This window comes from Papilio machaon, chromosome 21 (assembly GCF_912999745.1).
Source record: "Papilio machaon chromosome 21, ilPapMach1.1, whole genome shotgun sequence".
Taxonomy (NCBI): domain Eukaryota; kingdom Metazoa; phylum Arthropoda; class Insecta; order Lepidoptera; family Papilionidae; genus Papilio; species Papilio machaon.
In genome coordinates this window covers 1,618,446-1,644,482 of record NC_060006.1, presented here as the reverse complement: position 1 = coordinate 1,644,482, position 26,037 = coordinate 1,618,446, and the positions used below count along the sequence as shown (strand labels likewise).

Genomic DNA, 26,037 nt, shown 5'->3' with positions numbered 1-26,037 from the left:
TGGTATATTTAACAATGGTAGACACAAACAACAACATCTGTTGTACGAATTGGTCGGCTCGCCCACTGCAATACCAAGACCATACAGAAGACAGGTGTGAAGTTGAAGTAATTCCGCGTTTCGTCTGATGAGTGTGCGCTGAGGCCTAATTTTAGTCCTCTTTCACTTCCCACCATTTTCTTAAAAGGAGAGGATGGGAAGGGAAGGTGGATTTGACGGAGGGCGCATAGGAAGGGGAATATTCTCTTTTTTTCCTACTCCGTCGATTAATGGTAAAACGCATCTGCAATTATGGATGTCTATGGGCAGCGGTCGCTTCACCATTTCGGCGTATTCACGTGGCCGCATGCTCATTTGCCACCTTATAATATAAAAGAATACAAAAATTAAATTTAAGTAACCAAATTACAACTTCATATATTTATAAAAGTTGTTTGGGGTTATACATATCTTTTAAGGAATTCAACTTTCTATAAAATTGTGTAATAAATGCACAATTTATACCCAATTATAAATTTATACAAGTCGAGATTTATATTTCATTCATTTTCATTCTTCACAAACGAGTAGTATTTTGAAAGCAATTAATACTCATTACGCACCCAGAGTTACTTTGTAGAACAAAGTTTTTGACCTACATTCCTTTGTAAGCTGACAAAATATTTTGCAATTTCCGTGCGTCATATGGTCATTCCCCGTCTAACTTACTCAGGGTTGTTTATAGTTTACTTAGACTCTTAGGCAGTACCTGAGTACAAATTTAAACTAAATCAAATCTAAGGTGTTGAACTTAGTGACATATTGGCTCTAAATATTATATAACTACATTTATAGTTGAAACATTATTTTAAAGAAATTACAAGTCACATTAAGTTACGCATAACTTATATTAGTGACTAAGATAATGAGTTTCGAAAGATTCGAATCTCAAATTGTTGATGGGAAAAATGAATCATCTCAACCAACTTAACCGCAACTTAGAAAGGAAATCCACATAAAAATCCACGTAAAATTATCTGCGTAAATGCTTCAAATAAACAGAGCGGTACACGACGGATGTGGAACGAGTGACATAGTATGCGATTTTGAACCCTTTGTGTTAAGTGTTAAGGTTGATTACTATTTATTGTTTCTTTGCATTTTGTAATTTAAGGGTTTCCAATTTTCGTTACCGCAGACGCACCTTATGGCTCTTTACGTAAACAAATGTCAAAACTGTACATACAACATATTTGGCGATATGTTCTTCTTAAACAACAAATTAATATTACTTAAAATTTCAAATGTTTCTTCTAAAAAAAAAAAAAGATATTGTATTGTCTAAAAGAGTCGATCCCCATATTGATGTGTACTTAAATAAAATCTTTAATTTCCTCTAAAACCTTTCTTACAATCAGTAGTTTGTCGTATGATTGATTTGATGTTACAATTGCAACCTTCAACATAATGCGAGATATTTGAGTTAAGATATAACTATTTTACATTTTGCAAGATGCGTTGCCTACGTGCGTCTCAACACATATATACCTTTCTCAGATGAAGAATTATATAGATATGGCACGCGCGTTCACCCGTAAGGGACAAATAGAGAGTACTATAGACTATACCTATATATAAGTGAAAGGATTGGGGTTACCAGTTATTTGTTTTGTCCCGAAAATGAATAATTACGATATAATTTAATATAGACCAATTTAAATATTCCCAATTAAATTGTAATTAATAAACGTAATAAATATAAAAAACAATGCGTAATTTTTGTTTATGTGCCTAAGATTACGTAAACAGATTTTTTTAGTAATACTTAGTCAGGTCATAAATTCTGTCACATGTTTAATATAAAATAATTGAAACAAGTTTATTTATTATGTGACCATTTATATACCAAAATGAACTTAACAAAACATAGATTCTTATGACACTAAAGTTTATTCAAAATGACATCCGTGATTTTGAATACAGGCCTTCACTCTGCTCGGCCAGTCGTCTATCACAGCACGAACGAGGTCCATGTCAATATCGGCGGCTGCCTTAATCAAGGATGTCTTGAGTGACTCCAAAAAAAGAATTTCCGGATATTTTTTTCCCGCGTACCGCTTCAACAAAGCGCGGCATCTCTTCAGTCTTAGGTCCATTAGACGAGCATTCAAACGATGTCCTATTTTTCTTCGATATGCACGAAGCCCTAAGTCTTCATAAAAAGCTACAAAAAACATACCAATATTATAGTCATATAATTTTAAATTACTCTGTATATCATTACAGTGAGGACTACATGTAAAACTACTTAATATTAAACTATTTTGATTGTAATTTCTAAGAAACAAAATTTACATGGGACAAATTAAAAAGCATACTCTTTAAAATCAACGGGATAAGAAAGTATCAAATATTAAAAAACACAGCATATACCAGAATTAAAAACTCCTTTTGAAATCTGTTGAAAATAGTATAAAAAATGTGAATTGTTTCATTTATATACATTATACATACTATAATTTATTTCCCCTAAATTCAGGGTAATTTTTACAACAAGATGGTGGTATTATTTTTACGGGTAATAACCAACCAATTTGAAAAGAAGTTTAATATGGCCGCTTGTTTCCCAGATCCACAGTATATTATTTGACACAAATGACATCTGCGTTTGGGCGCATAATGTTCGAAAAATACGATTTTATTTTAGCTGATTTTACACGTATTTTAACATATTAGTTATTGCAAAGACTGTAAAGAACAACTATTTTGTATTTTCTTCCTTATTTTGTATGAATACATTTGAATAGGTGCGTAGTTACAGTACTTACGAGTGAAAGGTTATGTTTTCCTCTTTTCGCTCACTACGGCTTTTACATCCAACAATACAGCAGTATACCATGTTTTATAAACTTTACCTTACTAAAACTGTAATATCAAAATATTTTTGCACAATTACAGCCACTAAGTACTCACAATTTTCGAAAAATAGCACGAATGTCAAATTTTGTTAGGGACAACCTAGGTTGTTTGTAGGGGACAACCTTTGTTCCAAACAAACCCCAAAGCCTGGTACGCAGAAAGGGACAGAAGATAGTTATCCCTGTCTTTGTCACGTCACAGGAATTGGGTATAACTGTATCTCTCTCACTCATGGTATTATTATTACCGTGTCATAGACTTGATACCTTTCGATACTTTCGTAACAAGATTTTACCCAAAGCGTTGAAACTGCTTACAAGCTAACGAGTCAATCAATAGAAACTTCAATCAATACAAACTTTACTAGAGAAGCAAAAATAGGTTTTTAATCCATCAAATCCATAATTCTTCCATCCGATAAAATCATTTCCACATGAGGTTATGATGTCTATTTGTTTCATTGATCTATTTAAATTACCCCATACCACATAAGTGAAACTAAATTCAATTGAATGTAAAAAACCATTGACCGCATGTCAATAAAGTGTCACAAGAACCTTAAAAGGGCCAGATAAGTTTGTCGCACCAAATCATAATAGAACAAATAACGTTCTTTCAATAATATCAAAATTATGGGAAGGGGAATTTGGCGGGGGATATAAAGGGGTAATATCCTCTTCTTGAGTCCCCCCACCTTCGTTTATTAAAAGTATCTGCATATAGTATGTAGGGGCTGCGTTCGATTATTTCGGAGAATTCAAATGGCCGCTTGTTCGTTTGTCCTCCTATAATATTTAAAAAAAAAACAGATTTGGTGACATTGACAGGTAACAGTGTTTGACTTTAGAATTCTGGCCATAGTACAGAGAATCCAGACATTTACAAATGCAGTATGCATATATGTTTTTTTTTATTTTAATCCTACTGACGCTTCGTTTACGCAATAAATTAATCCATCTTCAGCGCCTTTTTTACATTCAATGACAAAAGGCTCTTTGGTTGGTGACGGTCAATAGTACATTGTTAGGCGTCTCCTTATTTTTAAATGTTGCGAAAACTACGAGGTGACAGTATTAATTATGTGCATATCAATAAGCAATAAGCCGTCCAAGTTCGTGTAACAGTTTTGTATATTCAAAATTGACAATTACACTTACTCTCTATGTTTATAGTATTTTTATTTGCGTTATAAAGTGTTGAATATAATTCATAACAGGTAATGAAAGAAATGTATTGTTGTTCGTCAATGAAAACTTTTTCATTTTTGACGAAACAATTTAAAAAAACTAATTTTTATCTCTGTTTTATTTTCAGACAGTGGATACTCACCTTTAAAGAGGGTATTGTCTAAAGATTCGCGGATTCGTTTCAACGAATCAATAATAATTTATTATTCACGTAAAAGTCGCCCTCATTTCCGGTGTACCCGAAATGCATACTGCAGAATAACAAATGGATACGCTTACGTTATTGACTTGGTTTAAAAAAGCATTTGTTTCCAGGGATGTGAAACATTTGAATTCCTAACGGGTGTAGTGGCAACACCTCTCTTGCAGACGTCTCCCAGGTTTTATTCTTTATTGGTACAATATATAGTCCAGTATGGTGAGTACAGTCCTCCCGTAAGAGGGACCGATGATTTGGTCAAGGTTGAGGGAGTGTTCTGGATGCGGGTTGCACAGGACCGATCATTGTGGCGATATTTGGGGGAGGCCTACCAGCAGTGGGCGTTACGAGGCTGAATGGATGGATGATAGTGAGTCCACCGTATTATATGCCAGTATTTGAAAGCAAAAGATAAAGTTAATTGTATATAAATGATATTATGTGAATTATGATTGACCTACTGTTGAATGATTATGTAATGGAGGACTTCAGAGTTTCTGTGGAGTCACGTAAGAACTTCGCGGTCATTGATTCACAGAGATGGTAAATCTAAGCACTGTATTATAATTTTATTGCTGTTTTACACAAGATACATCTATGTTACGTAATGGTGGATTTATTCATGGACAAGAATAAATTTTTCGTGTACTAGAAAGAGATAATAAAATGCTACAAAGAAGTCATCATAATCTCCCTGACCTTTTCCCACTTACGTAGGGTCGGCGCACCAGGTTTCCGTCTTCCAAATCAATATTTCTGACGTCATCTCCATCTTCACCTTTCACGCAATCCATCCATCTCTTGCTAGGCCTACCTCTACCGGTGTACCTCTCCACAGTCATACTTAACCTTCTCCTTGCTACATGCAATTCTTCTCTTCATTTCTACTACTGGTGTTACTTTCAATCTAATATACTTATTTCGTATCCTATCCACTCTTATTATCCCCCCCGCCCCCCATCATCTTAAAATCCTATAAATATGGATTTGTAAAAATTGTTCAATAAATTTATTTCTTTCCGATCATGTTAGCCTTATTTAAGGCCTCGGCATCGCAAGAGGTGAACGTAATACAAAAATGAAAGGGTACAAAACTTCCGCACTTTATTTTTTTTTAATTGAAATGAACAAACAACTATTATTTTGTCTGTATGTCATATATTTATTTAAAGTGAGATTAGTCACAGTTTTAAAGACCTGTATTAAATTATGTTATGTATGATGTAACAAACTTATTACTTAAGTGATTTCTTGGAACTAAATAATAATTATGGAATGTAAAAATAATAATAAAAAATAGAAGTTTTATACATTTAGCGTTCTACTTTAGGGTTTCACATGTAGACTTAATTGTGAAATATTATTAAATATGAAATAAAATAATTATGAAATATGACTTAAGTGTGAAATATTAGAATACACAATTGTATAAAGAAAAAAAAGTGAATACACACTTATAGTATATGTTATATATGTTAACATAGTTACAATTGTCTTAGCTACTATGTGCAATATACTCATAGAGTCATAGATAGATTGTTCTTGATTTATGTTTCTAATTACCATAATCAAGGATATTTATTGGTCACTATGGATTTATCTTTGTGTCCTTGAGTTAATATTTCTAATAGTATTAAATAGTATTTGTAATACCACCTAGACCTAGAAGTATTATGTAAATGTCGACTTAGTACATAGTAATTTCTCAATGTTTAGTACATTCAAGAGAATATCTAATAAGAGTCTTTATAAATATTGAACAAATGTAAATATTGAAAGTTGAGGAAATACAAAATAAATAAGAGATACTGTTTTTAAAGTGTCTCTTGCTTGTGGCTTAGGTTGCCCTTGATGTTATTTCGTTAGAAGAGCCATGGCGAAACGATGTCACTTTCGCATACAAAATGAATATTAGGTAACACTTTGTAGCGTTTTGCTATAGTATGTCAATTTGAAATTATAAAACATATATTCTATGATTTATTAGAGATTACTATGTGCTGCGAAATTAATAAATAGTATAAGTGAATATGATATCAGTGATTGAAAAGTTAAAGTTAAGTTTTTAACTTGTAACACTGTAGTGTTTGTGTCTATGGAATAGATACAATTCACTGTCTCATGTACCACACTGGAAGGCACAGCTGTCTCTGGGTAGTTGAGTGACGAACGCGGTACGAAGCGGACGTGCGCCTGCGCTCCAGTGTGGTAGTGGTGAGCCAGTGTCTGTCCTTAATCATCTTTAGGGACCCTATGGTCCTACAAATGGCGACGAGGTGAAAAAAAAAAAAAAAAAAAAAACAAACAAAATAGAAAATTTATGTCCGTATTTTGCGCCCTAAGTAATAAAATACTTGTGTGTAAATTAAAACATTGCAATCAAGATATTTAATTTTATGCCTAAAAGTAGAGTACAATTATTATAGATTTCATAATAGAAGAAAGATGACAATATGATATGGGGAACATTAGTTTACAGTCTTATACGATTTTATAAGTTGTATACGTGTAAAATAGTAATGATGATTTATTGCAAGCATGCGATATCACTTCCGCCGTCGTTATCTATTTATTATGATGAGTAGGAATATTTGTCTATTAAAGTTTAGTTCACAAAAATTTTAATTGTCAATAATATTTACAAATTATTACAGCTAACTGTAAAAAATTAATTGTAAAAAAAGCGATTGAAATTATTGTAAATTATTATACCTTCGAGTACTTACAATATCAATCTTCATAAGTGTAAGGAACGTCAATAAAAGGCGGGGTCAACGGGTGGCCTGATTTATTTGTAAAGATGTTTAAATATGTTATATTAATCTACTCACTATTTGGTCATCAAATATTCTCTGTAACGAGACACATCAAATGCTACAATAAGTATCAACTGACATATTTATTTTGTTCAGAAATAATTATATTTCTGGCAAAGGTATTTGTGAATCTTCTTCAACGAACCGTTCTAGGATCTAAGACAGTGTCATACGAAATATATCTATTAACTGCAACTAAGTATTTCACGTAAAATGACAGGTACACGACTTTGTCCGCGCGGAATAAAAAGATGGAAAACGGGGTGGAAGTAATCCTATGTCCGTTTCCTGGTTCTGAGCTGCCTGCCCACCGATTTTCGGTCAGATCGATTCGGCCGTTCTTGAGTTATAAATAGTGTAACTGATACGACTTTCTTTTATATATATAGATAATACAGATATGTAGTGCTCTGGATTTCCATTAAATTGGAGATATATCTTCGTCTATTTTGGATATCCATTAAATTGGATATATATCTTCGTCTATTTTGGATATCCATTAAATTGGATATATGAATGCGTAAATAGGTAAACCTAATAAGGTACCTTCGGAGTATTGAAAAGTATACATTTATAATTTGGGTTTCTATTAAATTAGAGATATTCTAAACTATTTTATTACATTGTACAAAATGAAATTCATTAGATTAAATTTAATGTGTCTCGGACTTCTTTTAAATAAGAAGTATTAGTAAAAACAAAAGAACTTTCATTAAATTGGAGGTATTTTAGATTTTAGATTTAAATCGAACATTTTCAGTAGGAAGCAGCTGATATTGCAACGACTGCTAAAAAGAGAGGTACATTATTACAATAGCGAAGATAATTTGTTTGTTTACAACAAAAAAAAGTATACGCTAAAACGAGAAAAAATGAAGAAAGAGATAGAATAATTGTGTTAGTGTAATTATGATTTTTGCGTATATTGAAAGATTGTTTTAAAATAAATCGAATGTCGTTGAAAATAAGTCAATACATATTCTTACTAATTGACTATAACGATTTTATAGGTGATAAGAAAGATAGAAGACATCACCCGCAATCGGTTGTTTTCGTTATGTCGTGGTCATGTGACGTACACTCTGTACACTGAGAGCAATTTAACTTTATTTAACATATAACATTAGATCCGACGATATATCATTAGATGCTAGAAGTTATCGATGGCATCTCAGTTGTATAGTTTGATGCGTTGAGATGTATCACTGGATTGGTTATATAGTTTATTTATCAATGTTACAATAAGTTCCCTCTGATGTTAAGAAGTTTTATTGATAAACCTATGTTAATAAATAAAAAAGTAGTTAATACTAAAGTCTGTTCGTGGGTCCTTAGCAAAAAAATATATATATTACTAAATTATACGTAAAATTAAATGTTCAATTGTGGGAGCATGAGCAAATGAATATACGGGTGCAAATAGTAACAGATAAATGTAAATACTGCACAAAAGTTTTGATTGTTTTCTTTTGAATATTACCAGGTCTCACAGTTTAATAGAAAATTTGTGTTGTCTAAATTTAGTTAACTCTCAATTCCGTGACGTCGGAATGTCGATAAAAAAAAATGACTGAAAAGGTCATTTGTCCATCATTGTCAGTGTAGTATACAAGTGTGTGTAACTAGTGCACGCTGTCATGTGTATTTTACAGGCAGTAGTACATCGGCCCAATCGTCTAAGTTTTATTTGAATTTAAAATATAACTAAACTATAGATAGGTTTAGCGTTCGTCCGTGATTTCGTAAGCGCGGAAAAAAATATAGCCTAGGTTCTATTGATAGTCTCGACAAAATCGGTCCATGCGATTCGGAGATTATTCATATGGCCATTTGCCTGATTGTCCCTTATAATATAAACAAAAATTAACTTTAACTGTCAACTTTAACTTGCGTTAAATTTTTATTAATTAAAGGCTTTAACGATTAACGAAGTTACATTTGTATTTAACGAATTAAAGATTAACGAAGTTAACTTTTGCTTAACTGTGCCCACCTGTGACCAGGACCATAACAGGATCACAAATTATTAACATCCTGAAGGAACTCTTTAGTCGACTGGGCTATCCACATTCAATCACTGCAGATTGTAAATGAGCCAGCAGTTTGTAAATGAAGAGTTTAAAACTTTTTGTGAAGATTGCAACATTAAACTTTTAGTACTGTTCCATATTGGCCGCAAATGAATGGGGAAGTTGAGCTTCAAAATAGGGATATCTTAAAGTACCTTAGAATAAGTGCAAGCGAAAAAAGAGACACGAATATAAGAGAAACATTATATTAGTATTTTATGATGTATAACTCTACTCCTCACACAGTAACAGGAAAGACCCCTTCAGAACTTTTCTTTAAACGAAAGAATAGGAATAAGATTCGATGCTACATGATATTATTATTAATTTATTATTATTATTCGGGTTAGTTTCAACATACAAAATTTTTCAATTATTTAATTCAATACTTAATTTTGACATTAAGCTTGAGTGTTGTTGATACGCCGGCTTGATAAATACATCATGGCGTCGGTCGGAACGCTGAGTGATTAGTGAATTGATACATACATAAACCAATGATCTTATGACTTATGATAACATTGATACTTAGTAAAGCAACAACTGCAATTCAAAAAAAAAAGAAAAAAAAAGAAAAGGAAATGGATTAGCTAAGTGTACATTTGATTAACACATAATTATCGTGATCAAGTAGTAAATACTTTATTGGCATGGCCGTTTGGTTTATATGAAATTTATGCATAATAATGCATATTATTATGCCAAAGAATAATAATAAAAAAAAAAAAATAGATTTCATATTAATTTAAGGTTAATCTATATACTTTTCTTCGTACTATTCATGGCGATTATAGTATATCTCCGAGGGGGAGTTGATTGCAGCCACTGATAGTGATATTGTTGTTTCACACTTTTGTTGTTTTGTTTTGTATTACAAAATATATCTAAATTATACGTAAAATGTTTTTTAGAAACAAGACCTACCGTTCTCCTATATCAGTTGTTAATTATTGCAGATATCCATTAAGTTGGTTGTAGTCACATGCACGGAAATGTAAACATTGTTCTTGTTATGACGACATGACTTCTGATGGCGTTGTTCGATGAGTACATCATTTAATCAGATGATGTAAATTTCTTTTAATTTAATTAATTTTTATGACTACCATTAGGTTTAGGTTTAAAGATCTTTATTTCTCATAAAAAAAAAAACACAATGCTTCACTTACAAGGAGAAAAAAAAAGGAGTAGATATGTTCGGAACCGTACCACCGTGCGTAAACAACTTCTGTAAATCCGTGCTCGTAATTTTATTTTAAAAAATAGTTGTGAGTAATTGCACTTATTTAAAGTAATAGTTATAGTTTTTCTGTGCGTTGTAAGGAAGGTGTAAGTTTAAAGCGTTTGCTATAAACAAATGTTTTGTGAAGTTTTTAAATGTTATTAAACTATGCTGAACAATTATTGATATACCCGAAAAATAAATATGTATATCATACAGGCTTGCGGGTTAATACGTAATATAGATACAGAATACAGGATCAATATAAAGCAAAATAAACCTTAACACAACTATAGAAGAGAATCTAACTTGACAGAAATGACAAAGTTATATATGTAGAAAATATTGAGAGATTATTACAGTTCAGCGATGATATATGATTTAAGTTTATTTTTGAAAGCATTAATACTGTTACAATTCTTTATCTCGTCTGACAGTTGTTAAACATTTGAACGCCTTCGAACGAAATAGTTTTATTCCATAGATAGTTCGCGGAGTAAGTTATGTTTGTTATCTCTTTTTTCGAGTTTAATGTTAGACTTAATGTTTTTATTTGTTATGTTCATTATGAGAGTACAAATCTTAAATTTAAACATTTGAGTGACATTAAGTAATTTTGTTTGTTATAAAGTTCATTAGTTGGAGTTCGGTAATCAAAAAATTAAATTGGTGGTAATGATTTTCAGTAGATGTGAATACATTAAATTGGATTAATACAGTGTCAATGAACACAGAGAATTCCATTCAATTGGAATTGAGGTTACCATTAAATTGGAAACACTTAGGTTACCATTAAATTGGAAACACTTAGGTTACCATTAAATTGGATTAATACAGTGTCAATGAACACAGAGAATTCCATTCAATTGGAATTGAGGTTACCATTAAATTGGAAACACTTAGGTTACCATTAAATTGGAAACACTTAGGTTACCATTAAATTGGAAACAGTTAGGTTACCATTAAATTGGAAACACTCAGATTACCATTTAATTGGAAACAGTTAGGTTACCATTAAATTGGAAACACTTAGATTACCATTAAATTGGAAACAGTTAGGTTACCATTAAATTGGAAACACTTAGATTACCATTAAATTGGAAACAGTTAGGTTACCATTAAATTGGAAACACTTAGAGTACCATTAAATTGGAAACATTTAGATTACCATTAAATTGGAAACACTTAGATTACCATTAAATTGGAAACACTTAGATTACCATTAAATTGGAAACACTTAGATTACCATTAAATTGGAAACACTTCGGTTACCATTAAATTGGAAACGCTTCGGTTACCATTAAATTGGAAACACTTCGGTTACCATTAAATTGGAAACACTTCGGTTACCATTAAATTGGAAACGCTTCGGTTACCATTAAATTGGAAACACTTAGATTACCATTAAATTGGAAACACTTAGATTACCATTAAATTGGAAACACTTCGGTTACCATTAAATTGGAAACGCTTCGGTTACCATTAAATTGGAAACACTTCGGTTACCATTAAATTGGAAACACTTCGGTTACCATTAAATTGGAAACACTTCGGTTACCATTAAATTGGAAACACTTAGGTTACCATTAAATTGGAAACACTTAGGTTACCATTAAATTGGAAACACTTAGATTACCATTTAATTGGAAACACTTCGGTTACCATTAAATTGGAAACGCTTCTATTGCTGACTACAGAGAATTCCATTCAATTGGAATTGAGGTTGTCCAAAAGGACTCGAAATTTATGTTAAAGAATTAGATAGGACAAACAAACTTGCAAGTACATTTATCTCTACGCCTCATGTAGTCGGAAAAACTACATGTCACGGTAAGGAACGAAGAAACTGGACAAATACTAAGAATGAACGTTACACATCTAAAAAGAGTGGAAGGGGAATGGAAATCTGATGGAAATTTAAATGAAGATACATCAAACATTAATGAATGAAACAATCTGGTTGGAAATTATTAATTTATAATTACAGTAAAAAAAATATATATAAGATGTTGATTGAGTTGAAAATAATAATAAAATAAAACTTGTTAACAAGGAAGGGATGTAGTGTTTGTGTCTATGGAATAGATACAATTCACTGTCTCATGTACCACACTGGAAGGCACAGCTGTCTCTGGGTAGTTGAGTGACGAACGCGGTACGAAGCGGACGTGCGCCTGCGCTCCAGTGTGGTAGTGGTGAGCCAGTGTCTGTCCTTAATCATCTTTAGGGACCCTATGGTCCTACAAACACCATTAACTAAAGCAATTTTATCTCTTTGTATAAGTTTAATTATTTAGTTATTATTCTCTCTTAACAAATAGAAGTAAAAAATATAAATTTATTACCATTTAACAATTTAATTTTATAATAAAAATGGATCATACATCATATAACAATATAATAATTGAACTCATAATGAAAAATCATTCACAATTCCTCTTTCTGTGAATATCTTAACTTGATTATATCTACAGCTTTTTGTGCGATTGCTAAAGTAGCTGCCATCACGTTGGCTCCTGGTATGCTCGGCATTACACTAGCATCTACAACTCTTAGATTTTTCAATCCACGTACTAACAAATTAAAATCGACTACACTGTTATCGTCATCTCCCATTTTAACAGTACCTACTGGATGAAAAATTGTCATTCCCATATGTCTTATATAGCAATCCCAATAAATATCCGTATCAAAAGTATGATGTGAACATTCTTTGATATTTATATCATTAATTTCAATGCCTAAAGATTTAAACTTATCTGTATTCTCTAATTTATGTACGAATTTAATAGCCTTGATTAACGTTTGCACGTCGTTAGGATCCTCTAGGTAGTTACTTAGAATTATTGGGTTTGTATCTGGTATTTTATTGCGCAATCTTATTGTTCCTTTAGATTTAGGATGTAATAAAGTAGGATATATGCCTAATAAATTATAATTATTGTTTAAATTAATAACATTGTCAACGATTTCCTTTCTATATCCAACACCATCGAGGTAACGTTTAAGAGAAATTTTATTGCTCTTAGGGTAATACATATGGTGGAATTGTATATTGGGTTGGTTTGAGGAATTATCAGTGTTAATAAATCCTACAAAATCAGTTATACCAATAGTAGAGAGATGACCACTTCTATTTAGCATATACTGTAACAAATATAAATCCATTGCGTCAGATGGAAGATTAATATCCAAATTTGTTTTAAGAAATAGTGGAACTGTTAAATGATCCTGCAAATTTTGACCTACAGGCAAATTTAATAAACATGGGATATCTTTATCAGCTAAGTGATGTTCTGGTCCGATTCCTGACAGCATCAGTAATTGAGGAGTTGCTATGGAACCTGCTGCTAAAACAACTTCTTTTGACGCCATAACGTCAAATACTTTGCTATTTTCTTGTCTTATTCTTACTCCGATCGCTTTTTTGTGTACGGAATCTATGATGATTTTTTCCACATGTGCATTTTTTATTATATGCATTTGTTTGCTTGCACGTTGTAGATAAACTTTTCCCGTGTTGTAGCGTTTACCTTCTTTTATCAATAATTTAGCTCTTTTAGTGCCAATTACAGCTTCATAATTTTGATTTTTCTGCGATGAAAAATTTAATTCCTTCCATGCTTCACTAATGATTTCATACCACTTATTGTCATCGACTTTATCGTGATCGGATATGTTCAAATATTTTTCTTGTTTCTCAAAATAAGGTAAAAGTGCGTTGTAATCCCAACCTTTACCCCAAGATGCAAAATCTTGTGGATGCCCTCTTATGTATATCATAGCGTTAATGGAGCTAGAACCGCCCATACATTTCCCTTTACTCCAAATGCAACTATTGTCTTCGAAACCCAAGCAACTTTTTCCATTAGGTTGTACTTTGTACTTCCAGTCGTTTTTCTTATTTTGATTAAGAAATAGAAAGGCGGGTACCTGAAATACAAATAAAGTACTTCCTAATTGATTGATTGATTCTATCATGGTTTGTTCTGAGATAGCCATTACTTATGTCATTTATGTCATATCTCTTTTATAAATATCCTAAACGTTAAGTTTTATATAAAATGTAGTTCTAATAAAAGAGCTTACCTCACTGAGAATATCAGGATTTTCGCCAGCTTCTACGAGGAGTATTGACCATGTTGGATTAATATTGGACAGCTGACTGGCTACTATTGTACCTGCCGTGCCAGCCCCCACTATTATGAAATCGTACGACTCTCCAACTATAATAGTGACAGGAAATAAGGGTCATCTTTAGAGGATTAGAAATAAATCAAAGATTGGCATGACTACTTGGCTCTCCTTGTCGATCAAATTTAAGAGGTATTTGTTTACAAATCTAAAAAAAAACAATATCAGTCATACATTAATACTTTATGTCAGGGCTGTTATAAATTGTCTATGGGTTTGATTCCAATTCTATAATAGGTATCGAAATATTTAGATAATATATTTTAACTATACGTGACTCTTACCGTTTGACTTTTTTATCACTTCCTCTGTTCTATCATCTGGCCATTCGCCGTTATTTATAATGGAGCAGTGTGCAGCAATCATTGTTGTCACTGCTCTTATAAACATTTCACCTCCCGTATTCGAAAATCCCAATGGACATACGGAAGCAATATTAGAAGAGAGCGTATCCATATCTGAATAAAATACACATTACTTACGTCAGTTATTCGACAATTTTTGTGTTGTTTTTCTAAGTGCACTTTATTTCACAATAACGCCTTGCTTATTTTATAGCAATATTGTATTTATCTCTTTCTGCTAATTTATAAAATAAAATTTATTTACAAACAGTGAGATGTTTTCAGAAAAAGTAAATATGAATAATAACAATGTCTAGGAAAATGTCTAGTTTTTTTTTTCATTTCGACTATTAATATATTTTGTATCTACTTATAGAATAATTTTATAGCATGAAAAGAATTCAGTGACAAATCAAATAATAAAATGTACTCACTGGTTATACGCCAAATAGACTTCCTTGTTGTTTTGATTCCTAGAACACTCTGTTAAATACTACGATAAATGGAATTGGATTGTTCATTACGCGAATTGTAACTCGATACTTTGTAAAACTAGTTTACATTTGATATTGTTCTACTCTTGATGATATTGATATGATCTGCATAAGATCTTCAATATAACTTCAATATAAATGATAAATTTATCCTTGATTAGAATCTCTGTGCTAAATTCACTAGATAAAGTTGAACAATACTATATCTAAGGTATAATACTATATCTTAGGAGTGCCTTAAATTTTGATGCTAGCAATTATCATGTATAAACACGTATGCTATTTATAAATCCTAAGATATACCATAAAAGTGATTTGTAAATTTACTACAATTTATTTAAATTCTCAGTTAAATGAAGAATAATTAATACACGGAATTAAAATACAATGCGTGTCATGGGTGGCAACGAAAACTTACATATTTAACAATTAATTTAAATATTAAAATATTAAAATATATGTATTAAATGTCCTGACCAAAAATACATATAAAAATCCATGTTATACGAGGGCAAATTAGTGAAGCAAATTTCTTATAAGGCAATAATTTATATTTTTTTCCTTCGCAGATGAAACATGGCAAAACATACTCATTTATCAAATATACTCATTACTCATATTCAAAAGGGTTGTAATAAACAATTTAATTATACCAAAGTTAATGAAAAAGTTTATTTGTTCTTAATTATAATTCAGAATGCTCTTTTATCCAAAACTTTTTCACAATGTCTGCGCCTTTCTCGGCTATCATAATTGTTGGTGCGTTTGTATTACCTCTGACAATAGATGGCATCACACTCGCGTCAATAACTCTTAAGCCCTCAATTTTACGGACTCTTAATTCAGGATCTACGACTGATGTTCCATCGCCATCAGGCCCCATCTTAGCAGTCCCCACTGGATGGTACAATGAGAAAGTCATCTCCTTTGCAATACATGCTAAAAATTCGCCAGAACCTTTATCGAATTTCCTACATGCTTCTATATCTAACCAACTCAGCTTCAAGCCATGTTGTTTGAAAGATTCCGTATTCTCCAATGTTAAAATATACTTTTTCGCATTTCTTATTAAAACACTTAGGTCGTCAGGTACTTTAAAATAATCAGCAAATATAAGTGGATGTTCCCTTGGATCTGTACTCTTAAGCATTATCTTTCCCTTTGATTTGGGCGTTAGTAAGACGTTGTAAACAACTATTACGAATTTATTTTCATTTATTTCTTCAAATTTTTTCCGTATTTCTTCGTTTAAATTATGCAGACCCAAAATATCTATTAAATCATCCATCTTAGGAGGTAGTACAAGATAATGAAATTGTACCTCTGGGCTAATAGCGACTGGGTCGCTTGAATTAACAAAAGCAATAATTCTGTGAGGGTTTACATCTGCGTAAAGGCCCTCATTAGTTAAAATATATTCAGAAAAAGCTGTAGTAATGGCAGGCAGGGTCACTAACTTTTGTTCCGTTGGTGTGCTGAAGTAAGTGGGAAAGAATACATGGTCTTGTAAATTTTCGCCAACTGGTAAATCTGCTTTTACTTCTATATTGAAACTATCCAAATGTTCTTTAGGTCCTATGCCAGAGAGAAGAAGCAGATGTGGAGTGTTTATGCTTCCAGCAGATAATATAACCTCTTTCTTTGCGTTAACTACTATTTCTTCATTTTCTTTTTGGATCAATATTCCCCGGACTTTATTTGATTTCGGATGAAACAGAATTTTAGACACGAAGCTATTTTTCATTACATGCAAATTTGGTCTGGCCCTTATAACACTTAAAAATGCTCTCGCCGTACTATGTCTTTTTCCATCTTTAATAGTAGAATATGATGTAGTAATTCCCATTTGACTAGCACCGTTTATATCATTTAAATGTTTTATTCCTACTTCTGTAGCCGCTTTAATAATTAAATCCTCAAAAGGATGAGCTGCTTCGGCTTTATGTACATTAAGGTAGCCTCCTTTACTATGATACTTCTTACTTTCATCCGTTAATGGTCCTGAAAAATTTTCACTTTTCTTAAAATAATCTAATACTTCGTCGTAACCCCAACCGGTGTTCCCCATAGCTGCCCATTCGTCGTAGTCGACTTTGTTTCCTCTGACGTAGAACATAGCATTGATGCTGCTACTGCCTCCTAATACTTTCCCGCGAGGCCAGGCACAACGATGTTGTTTATATCCTTTGCAAGCTGTTTCCGACGGTTCAGGTTTGTAGCCCCAATCTAAGTCAGTGTTCATATTATTGTAGAATAGTTGTGGTATCTGTAAATAGCAATGATATATTTGTAGTATTGACTTCGTCTATGAAAAGTATCTCGTGTGTTAGTTATTCTAGTTTATATACTGTATCTGTGCCAAATTTCAAAAGATGTTTTGAACCGTTGCGGAATTATCGAATGAAAATGTAAATCAAAGGTATCCCACGGGAATCGTACACATTTCCGGGATCATGGATAGCCTATATGGTCTTCCAGACTTACTCTATATCTAAATGTAACAAATTTTATCGAGATCTATGTAGCCATTATGGAGATACCTTCTAACGAACACCCATCCATCCATACATCCAAACATTCGCATTTATAATAGTACTAGCTGTCGCCCACCACTCCGTCCGCGCAGAATTAAAAAGAAACATAATTAGTAGCCTATGTGTTCCTCCAGACTATGTTGTACATCTGTGCCAAATTTTATCAAGATCCGTTGAGCCGTTCCAGAGATACCTTGTAACAAATAAACATCCATCCATCCATGCATCTTAACTTTCGAGTTTATAATATCAAGTAAATGCATATTAAGACTGTATATTTATAATGCTATTTTAATTGAAAAGAATTGCAAACTAAACTATAGATAGGAAATGAAATTGACCTTAAACTTGAACTTATTATGCGATAAAAGGTTATTAGCATATAACGAGTTGAACCACAGAGTAAATAAGATTATTATAGAAGTATAAGTTTGATTTATTATTTTTTTAAGTCAATTTCTGGTTTCATATCTATAATATTGGTACATATTATATAACTAGGTATATTCTTTACCTCTGTGGATATGGTTGGATTACCGCCAGCCTCTACAAGTAGAACCTTCCATGATGGCACCTCGCTCAGTCTGTTGGCGACCACGGCGCCCGCGGACCCTGCTCCCACAACTATGAAGTCATAGTTAGGATCTGTAGGACGGATATTTTATTTTTATAATATTTACCTGAGAAACACTGATGTTGTAAAAGTAAGATTTATAGTGTAAGGCTATTAGCCCACTTTTTAATTTTTGTAGCTTATCTTTGCATACAACTTTTACAAATGTAACATACTACGTAGTATACAAATGAGTGATGACCTTTATCGTAATCATCATCCTCACCAGCCATGTCCAATGGTGTCCACATTATACGGATCTCCTACATTACATAGTAAGCGTTTGCATAATGTTTAATTACCATCAATAACAGCTTTCGTTGCATCTGGTGGCCACAAATGGTCCCCTGCGAGGGCGCATTGTGCAGCCAAGAAGCTCTGCAACGACTGCACGAACAGCGGCCCCGCCACTTGGTAACTGTTGACGATCTCTGTGGTCAGCACTGGATCGCACGCCCACATGCTGACTATAACTGCAAACAATAATGTTATGTCAAATTACAATAAAGGAATTCTAAGACCACTATTTCCACTCTAGCTCCTAGTCGTGCGAGCTTGAAAATTGTCATACAAAATGTCAGGCAACTACAAAAATAGGTACTTTGTTTGATATATATTTAACTAGCTGTCGCCAGCCACTCTGTCCGCGCGGTATTTAAAAATAAAAACATAATAAGTCTATAATAATCTGTGCCAAATTTCACCAATCCGTTGACCCATTCCGGAGGTACTTTCTAAGAAAACATACATCCATCTATCTAAACATTCGCACTTATAATATTAGTAAGATCGCTTTTGTTCTTTACGGTCCTTTTAAGATACGTCACAAGAAAAGTTAAGAACATAGAAGTATGATTTTCACCAGTGATGTTATTGCTGATTGCAATCTTACCCAAACAACGTTAGAAAAAAACATAATAAAGAATTAAAATTATCGCGATTACTTATCAGCAAAAATTGATAAAGGTTTTAAAGAAATATCATATTTCTTTTGAAAAACTAAGAAATAACTCGTCATATGCATTAATTAATTTTAAAATTGCTTATTTTATTCAAATTAGTCGTGGAAATTAACAAGAGCTCAAAATAAGACAATTCATGGGAACTTATTTTTGCAATCTTAACAAGAAAATATTAAAATAAACTGCAACTTAAAAGAAATAAAAACGAATATTAATTCCATAAAAAAATAATAATAATTTGCATTTATTGAAACAAACTGTTGAATTTTCTTACTTAAATTATTCTCATTTTTGTGAGACATTATCATTAATTTATATACAATAAAAACGGCTAAAACACTCACGTATATTTAATCGTTTTAGCCTTTTATCTTAATTCTTACTATCTTACTAATATTATAAATGCGAATTTTTTAATGTATGGATATATGTTTGTTTGAAGGTATCTATGGTACGGCTCAAAGGATCTTGATGTAATTTGGCATAGATGTAGAACAGAATCTGGAAGAATAGATAGACCAATTGTTAATATATGATTCCATCCGCGGGCGACAGCTAGTTTACATAACTTTATCTAACAGCATATAGTTTTAACTTTTAAAATGATGTGGTCTCTTTCAACTCCCTGGGTTCTATGGAATACCTGGCAGAGTGCACGATGTGCACCTGGAAAATGTGCATCAGAGGTTTTCTGACCATATAAACCATATAATTTTAAAAGCCAAATAAAAAATTGAGGTACTGCTGTGTTAAACAATGCATTCTAGCCTTGGCAGTTACGGGGCATCACAATCGTCTTATCAATTTATTTTATTCCTAGAGGTCAAGTTCGTATGGTTAATGTATATTATAAAAGAATGTCTGAAACGGTAAAATTATAAATTAAAATCATTGTAACGAGTTTTGATGTTGTTACGTATGTCTATGTTCAAAATTTCAACGTTTTATCGATGATTTACAACCTTATTCCATGTTACAAGGGTGTCAAAAGTTCCCCGAAGCGCACACTGTCGCACACAAAATTATCATGATAAGTAGGTACTTTACATATATAATATTATTGATTGTGAATTGCAGTGATAAAAGCTGATGGACCGAAGTAGACATATTAGAATGTACTAGATATAAAGGATTTATCAAAACATTCATGTTAAGTCAAAATGTATTCACATCAGCTACTACCTTCCAATTAAAATCGCAAACGTGACATGTAGACAGACATAAAGTCAGACAAGAATGGTAAAAATTAGTTATTCATTATCAACAACGTGTACGAAACATGATTTTTTATTCGCGACATTACAGAATAATCCAATTTTATTAATACCTATGTATGGTTAAGTCATTTGATATAATCTAGACCAGGGATCCCCAAACTATTTTGGACAGGTGACCCCCTTTTCCAAAATGGACCGTTACCGCAGACCTCCATGGCCAAATTACCTACTTTTAAGATCAATTATTATTATTAGTCATTCTGACTTAGGTCAATAGAAGAAGACAGAGTGAGAATTAGCAATGCTCAAGTTCAATATCGACCCCAGGGGTATATCGACGATATTGACCTCTTTGGGATAGCCTGATCTGGAGCCACCTGATTTCGCTAGAAAGCAAAGCGACCGCTGCACCAATATTATTACCAATATTAACAATATTATTAAATGCGAAAGTTTAAATGGTTATAGAACAAAAACGTAAATTTACCTTAAAGAATCACTTTATTATGGTAAGATGTTAAAATGTTAACTTAATACATAAGTTCGTTGTCACTCGGGCACTGGACACAACGTACTGAATGCTGGGGAGGTGCAGGCGATTAAATTATATCATACATAATATATATAATGACCCTGCGTTACAATAACAATGATTAGCGATAAAAGACTATCAAAATGTGCGGACCTGAATATGTTATTTACTTAAATGATGTCTCTGGGATGGGCATACAACAGATTTAATGAAAATTAGTTACGTATTATTCAAGACTAACTGATGCACTAATTGATCACAAAGGGACACCCTTAGTTTCCATTTAGAAATGAGAAATGTAAAGTGAGGGACTGCTTCTTCTCTCTAAAGTCGCAAACTTTTTATACTGGTCGTGTACATTATGTAAGTGACCAGACGTTCGCTAGTAAGCGGTCATTGTTTAGCTTGACTTAAGCCCAGCCAGCGGACCAAATATTCCTGTAGCACTAAAACTGGTTGAACTTACCTGATCTCGTAAATGAATCGCGCGCTCTGCCACTATAATTATAGTGTATAATTATAATTCGACGTGAACTCACACAATTATCTTAGTACATTAATATAGTCGCGAGCCTGTCGCCAGATCGCCCGCTACTTAAACGGCGTGTAAATTACATGGACACTTTCGTGGATACTTGAATATTAAGTCATATGTTTGATACATCGCGCCCGCGAGTCAACGTGAACAAGTCCTTATACTGACTAATATAACCTTTTTTACCCAGCTAAAACGTTAGCCCTGGGTAACGTTATTTGCGCGAATGTAAGTTATTTTTAAGAGCGTCGGTGGCCCAGGGGCTAAGTATTTGACTTGTAATCTGCAAGTCGTGGGTTCGAATCCCGCCATGTACCAATGTGTTTTTCAATTCTCACAATTCAATGCACACGAAAGACAGAGTCGTAAGCTTACGGCGCTATTATATTATATTCGATATGAATCCTTATCCAAATAAATATGATTTTAGGTTAGAGTATTAAATGCAGATTACATTAGCCTTTCAAACTATGTAATTCTGATAAATAGTTTGGAAGATATCAAATGATTAAAAACTACGCGCATTCGAAAAATGCTACTGCGGCGCGCGGCTGGACAAAATTAAAGGAACGTTACTATGTATTAGTTCGTAATTTTCAATTTTTTTACCGATTTTGATAATTATTTCTTTGTTTAAAGCAGTGATTGTCAAACTTATTTTTTTCACCTTGAAAATCAATTATATTTCAGAGCCCCCTAATTTTTATTCAGCCCTAAAACTTAAAAACCACAATTTCATTACTTTAATTAATTTCAATGGCCCCCATTTTTTGGGGCCTTTATCGACCCCTCCTAGGTTTCAAACGCCCCCAAGGGGGCGTTATCGCCCACTTTGGGAAACACTGGTTTAAAGGATAAGAGGTTATCTGCTGCATTCTAAATTAGTTTTTGAATTGTAGGAAGTAGGGACATAAACGTAAGTATGTCTAATACATCTCAAATATAAAATGTCACTTATTTACTTCGGCCGACACCAACTGCGAAATAACAATAATTATACACTATAGACATTATTATTGTATCGTTGTATTCTGGACAAAGTTTACCAAACTTTAGAATGGTTAAGAAAGTCACAATTTTGATAAGGCGTACAGCAGGGTTTCCCAAACTTTGGATTCTGACCCAAAATATTCTAACATTATACTTATTCATATGTGATCGAGTGGGTCCTTAACTATACTGTCTAGATATCAGAATGAGTATCTCGGTAGCGTAGTTGTTTAGCACCTGACTGGACAAGAATTTAATCTAAGGCCCTTCTTGTACAAGGCATCGTAAATCGTCGAAACTAATATAACATGGTTGGATTGCTAGAATCCACTAGTCCAAAGTAAATTGGAAACGTCTGGCGTAAGGCATGTTTATTGAGTTCAGACTTTTTTGTGTATCGACAATTTAGTCATTTATGAAGTTTAAATTGGTCATTATTAAATGTCATTAGCAAATTATCTACCTTTGCTTTTATAAAAAAAGGCATTATCATTGTCCTTTACACATTATTCCAAGATGTAATTATATAAACACTTAACGTAATCTTACATCTTACTAATATTATAAATGTGAATGTTTAGATGTATGTATCGATGGATGGTTGTTTGAACGACTGCATGGATCTCGCTGACATTTGACATAGACATAGAAAAAAGTCTGGAAGAACACATAGACTACTAATTCAGTTTTTTTATTTTTTATTTCGTGCGAATGGATTCGCGGGCGACAGCTAGTTTTCTATAAATGTGAAGGACGCTCGGACAAGTTTGTTAGATGTTTATCTATTAAACGAATTACAAAGTTTTTGCGGTTTTGTGTTTTGTATTTTCAAGTCTTGTATTTACTGTTTCGTAGCAATTAAATCCAAACTGCTTTTTGCTCTATCTTTAATTTCGTTAAAAATATCGATTAGACATTTACGGTTCGTATTTATCACTATTCATTACATTTTATTAGAAAAGTGTGCATAAATGTTGAGAGATGTCAGTTTATTTTACTACATTATGTTTCTGTTATTATTACTTACTAATCTGTTCGTAAACTCATATAGGAAACGGCTAAAACGCTTACGTACATTTGTCCGGTGTCGGCACCGACTAGTTTCGAGCCCATCGGGGGCCCTTCATCAGAGTGAGTGGGACTGGTATTATTTCGTGGACGCGGCCCGTCGTTCACTGATATATTAGTTAATGATAATGTCTCACGAAACTTTGAATTTAAGTCCGTGGCTAGGCGCCTCGTATCAGTTACAGATAGTCAAAGGAATTAATTAACTAGCTATAATACAAAGCTTAGTCTTGGGTCAAATTAATTTCATCTACATTAAGCTGAAAAAATTACGACGAGTTAGAGAGTTAGTTAAGTTCTTCGTTCTTCATTTTTTTCATTTCCTTTTTTATTGGTGGCGAAAATGTTATCCTGTTATGTTTTTTTGACATCATGATGTCATCGCTAACATGATATTTATCGTTTCGATGTTTGCATGAACATCATGACTAGGACGTACGCTGATTTTTTTAAGATTTTTTTGCTACCAATAAAAGATTCGAAATCTTAAATGGCATGTATTAAAACATATACAGTACTGTACATATAAGTATATTTACTTGTTTTCACTTAATATAAAATTCCTCGGACGTAACAACAGCTACTGTATTGGATGTCACCGATCGTTTGTGAACTTCAACAGTTTTCAATTTGACGATATCACTATAATCGCAACTGACTTGTCCAAAAAAGTTTCTCACATTGTGAGTGATCCGCTCAGGTCGCAATTTACTGTCGGTATAAAATATCAAGTGACATTATAAACTGAGCAAGTGTCCGGAATATGATTTAATTAATTATGTGCAAGCGAAATATTTAAGAAATATATCTTACCAGCATCAACACATGGGTTAAAGAGACAGTTTCAGTATATGTTTTAAATAATTGATCGATTTATTTTTTATGGAACTGTAAATTAGTCTTTTATTATGAAGTGATTACTGTATTTACAAGTCTTATTACAGCACCGAACAAAAACACTCCGTTCGCCAGAACATACACGCGCGGACTGAGTACAAGTGAAACTCTGAGATTGGATTTTTACCGTTCAATAACTGCTTTTTAATAGTGTAGGGTAACAAGCGAGCGGCCACCTCAATTTATTCAAATAGCAGAGACCATAGCCCACATCAATTGCAGAAACCTTTAATCCAAAGTTAAGGGATCCTCAGAAAATTGTATTTTCCTATTCCTATGCCCTACATAGAGAAATCCACTTCCCGTTCCCATTCTAGTGTTATAAGAAAATATGGGACGGGGTAGAGGACAAAAATTTGGCCTTCAGCACATACACATTACGCTTGTCTTCTGTGTGATCGTGGAACTGAACCGATCGTCGCATTCGTACAGTATCTAATGTTGCTACAGACTATATTACTGTTAAAACTCGCCTTACACTTTTGTTTTATCGTCAAATTTGCAATAGAATAAATTTGATTTGAATTAATAGGGAGTTTGTCTTGGCACTGCAGTTATTATTATTTAATTACAAAAAATCTTATAATAATCGTTTCGTCCCACAAAACGATATCTGACGTTAGTCTATGGGATTAAGACATTATTAAATTAAATTAGACTACTATATTTATACTTATACTAGCTGTCGTTGGCAACTACGTCCGCGCGGGATCAAAAAAAACTTAATAAGTAGCCTATGTATTCTTCCAGACTATGTTCTACATCTGTGCCAAATTTCATCATGATACGTTAACCGGTTCCGGAGATATCTTCAAACAAACAACCATCCATCCATCTAAACATTCGCATTTATATTATTATGTAGTAAGATTATATTGTGATAGATATTGTGTGACATATAATATTCTTTAACATTTTTTTTAAAAGCGTTTCTATTTTGTTTTCTTAATATTTCTGGTAAACTATTAAAAATATATGGTGTGCGTTTTTTAAGTGCCTTTTTTTTTTTTTCGTGGGGAAATGCCTAACGCATACTTATCTGTCTGGGGAAAACAGACAAGTTATGTCGGGTCTGCACCGACTAAAACCCCACGGTGGCCGCCAACAGCGATAGCGGGGGGACACGGGATCTCCATACGGAACGCAACCGCAGATGCGTTTTTTAAGTGACCTGTCTTCATAATAATTGTTTACTCTTGGTACCATTAGTTTGCCTGTTGATATTGATTTTGTAGTATTACATATTTCACTGTATATTCATTTATA

General features: G+C 32.8%; 2 protein-coding genes across 3 annotated transcripts in view; one reads left to right on the top strand and one right to left on the bottom strand.

Moving 5' to 3' along the window:
• LOC106709879 (flotillin-2) overlaps positions 1–26,037 on the top strand; it is a 179,334-nt gene that overhangs the window by 114,555 nt on the left and 38,742 nt on the right. The gene's annotated exons all lie outside the window — the stretch shown is intronic.
• LOC106709873 (glucose dehydrogenase [FAD, quinone]-like) lies at positions 16,081–24,528 on the bottom strand. 2 transcript variants are annotated; one of them, XM_045683386.1, is made up of 4 exons: positions 24,414–24,528; positions 18,873–19,043; positions 18,472–18,602; positions 16,081–17,689 (listed from the first exon to the last, which is right to left on the bottom strand). In XM_045683386.1, the coding sequence occupies exons 2-4, from the start codon at positions 19,030–19,032 to the stop codon at positions 16,109–16,111; spliced, it is 1,872 nt and encodes a 623-aa protein (XP_045539342.1). In that variant the 5' UTR covers positions 19,033–19,043; positions 24,414–24,528; the 3' UTR covers positions 16,081–16,108. The 2 variants fall into 2 exon arrangements, with proteins under 2 accessions (XP_045539342.1, XP_045539341.1); XM_045683385.1 differs by lacking the exon at positions 24,414–24,528 and adding an exon at positions 21,237–21,312.

Coding starts and splice junctions, on each gene's coding strand:
- LOC106709873 (XM_045683386.1), bottom strand. CDS start 19,032: ATGTGGGCGTGCGATCCAGTGCTGACCACAGAGATCGTCAACAGTTAC. Junction 18,603..18,872: donor AACGAAAGCTGTTATTGATG/GTAATTAAACAT, acceptor TCCGTCCTACAG/ATCCTAACTATGACTTCATA. Junction 17,690..18,471: donor ATCCAACCATATCCACAGAG/GTAAAGAATATA, acceptor TGCTATTTACAG/ATACCACAACTATTCTACAA.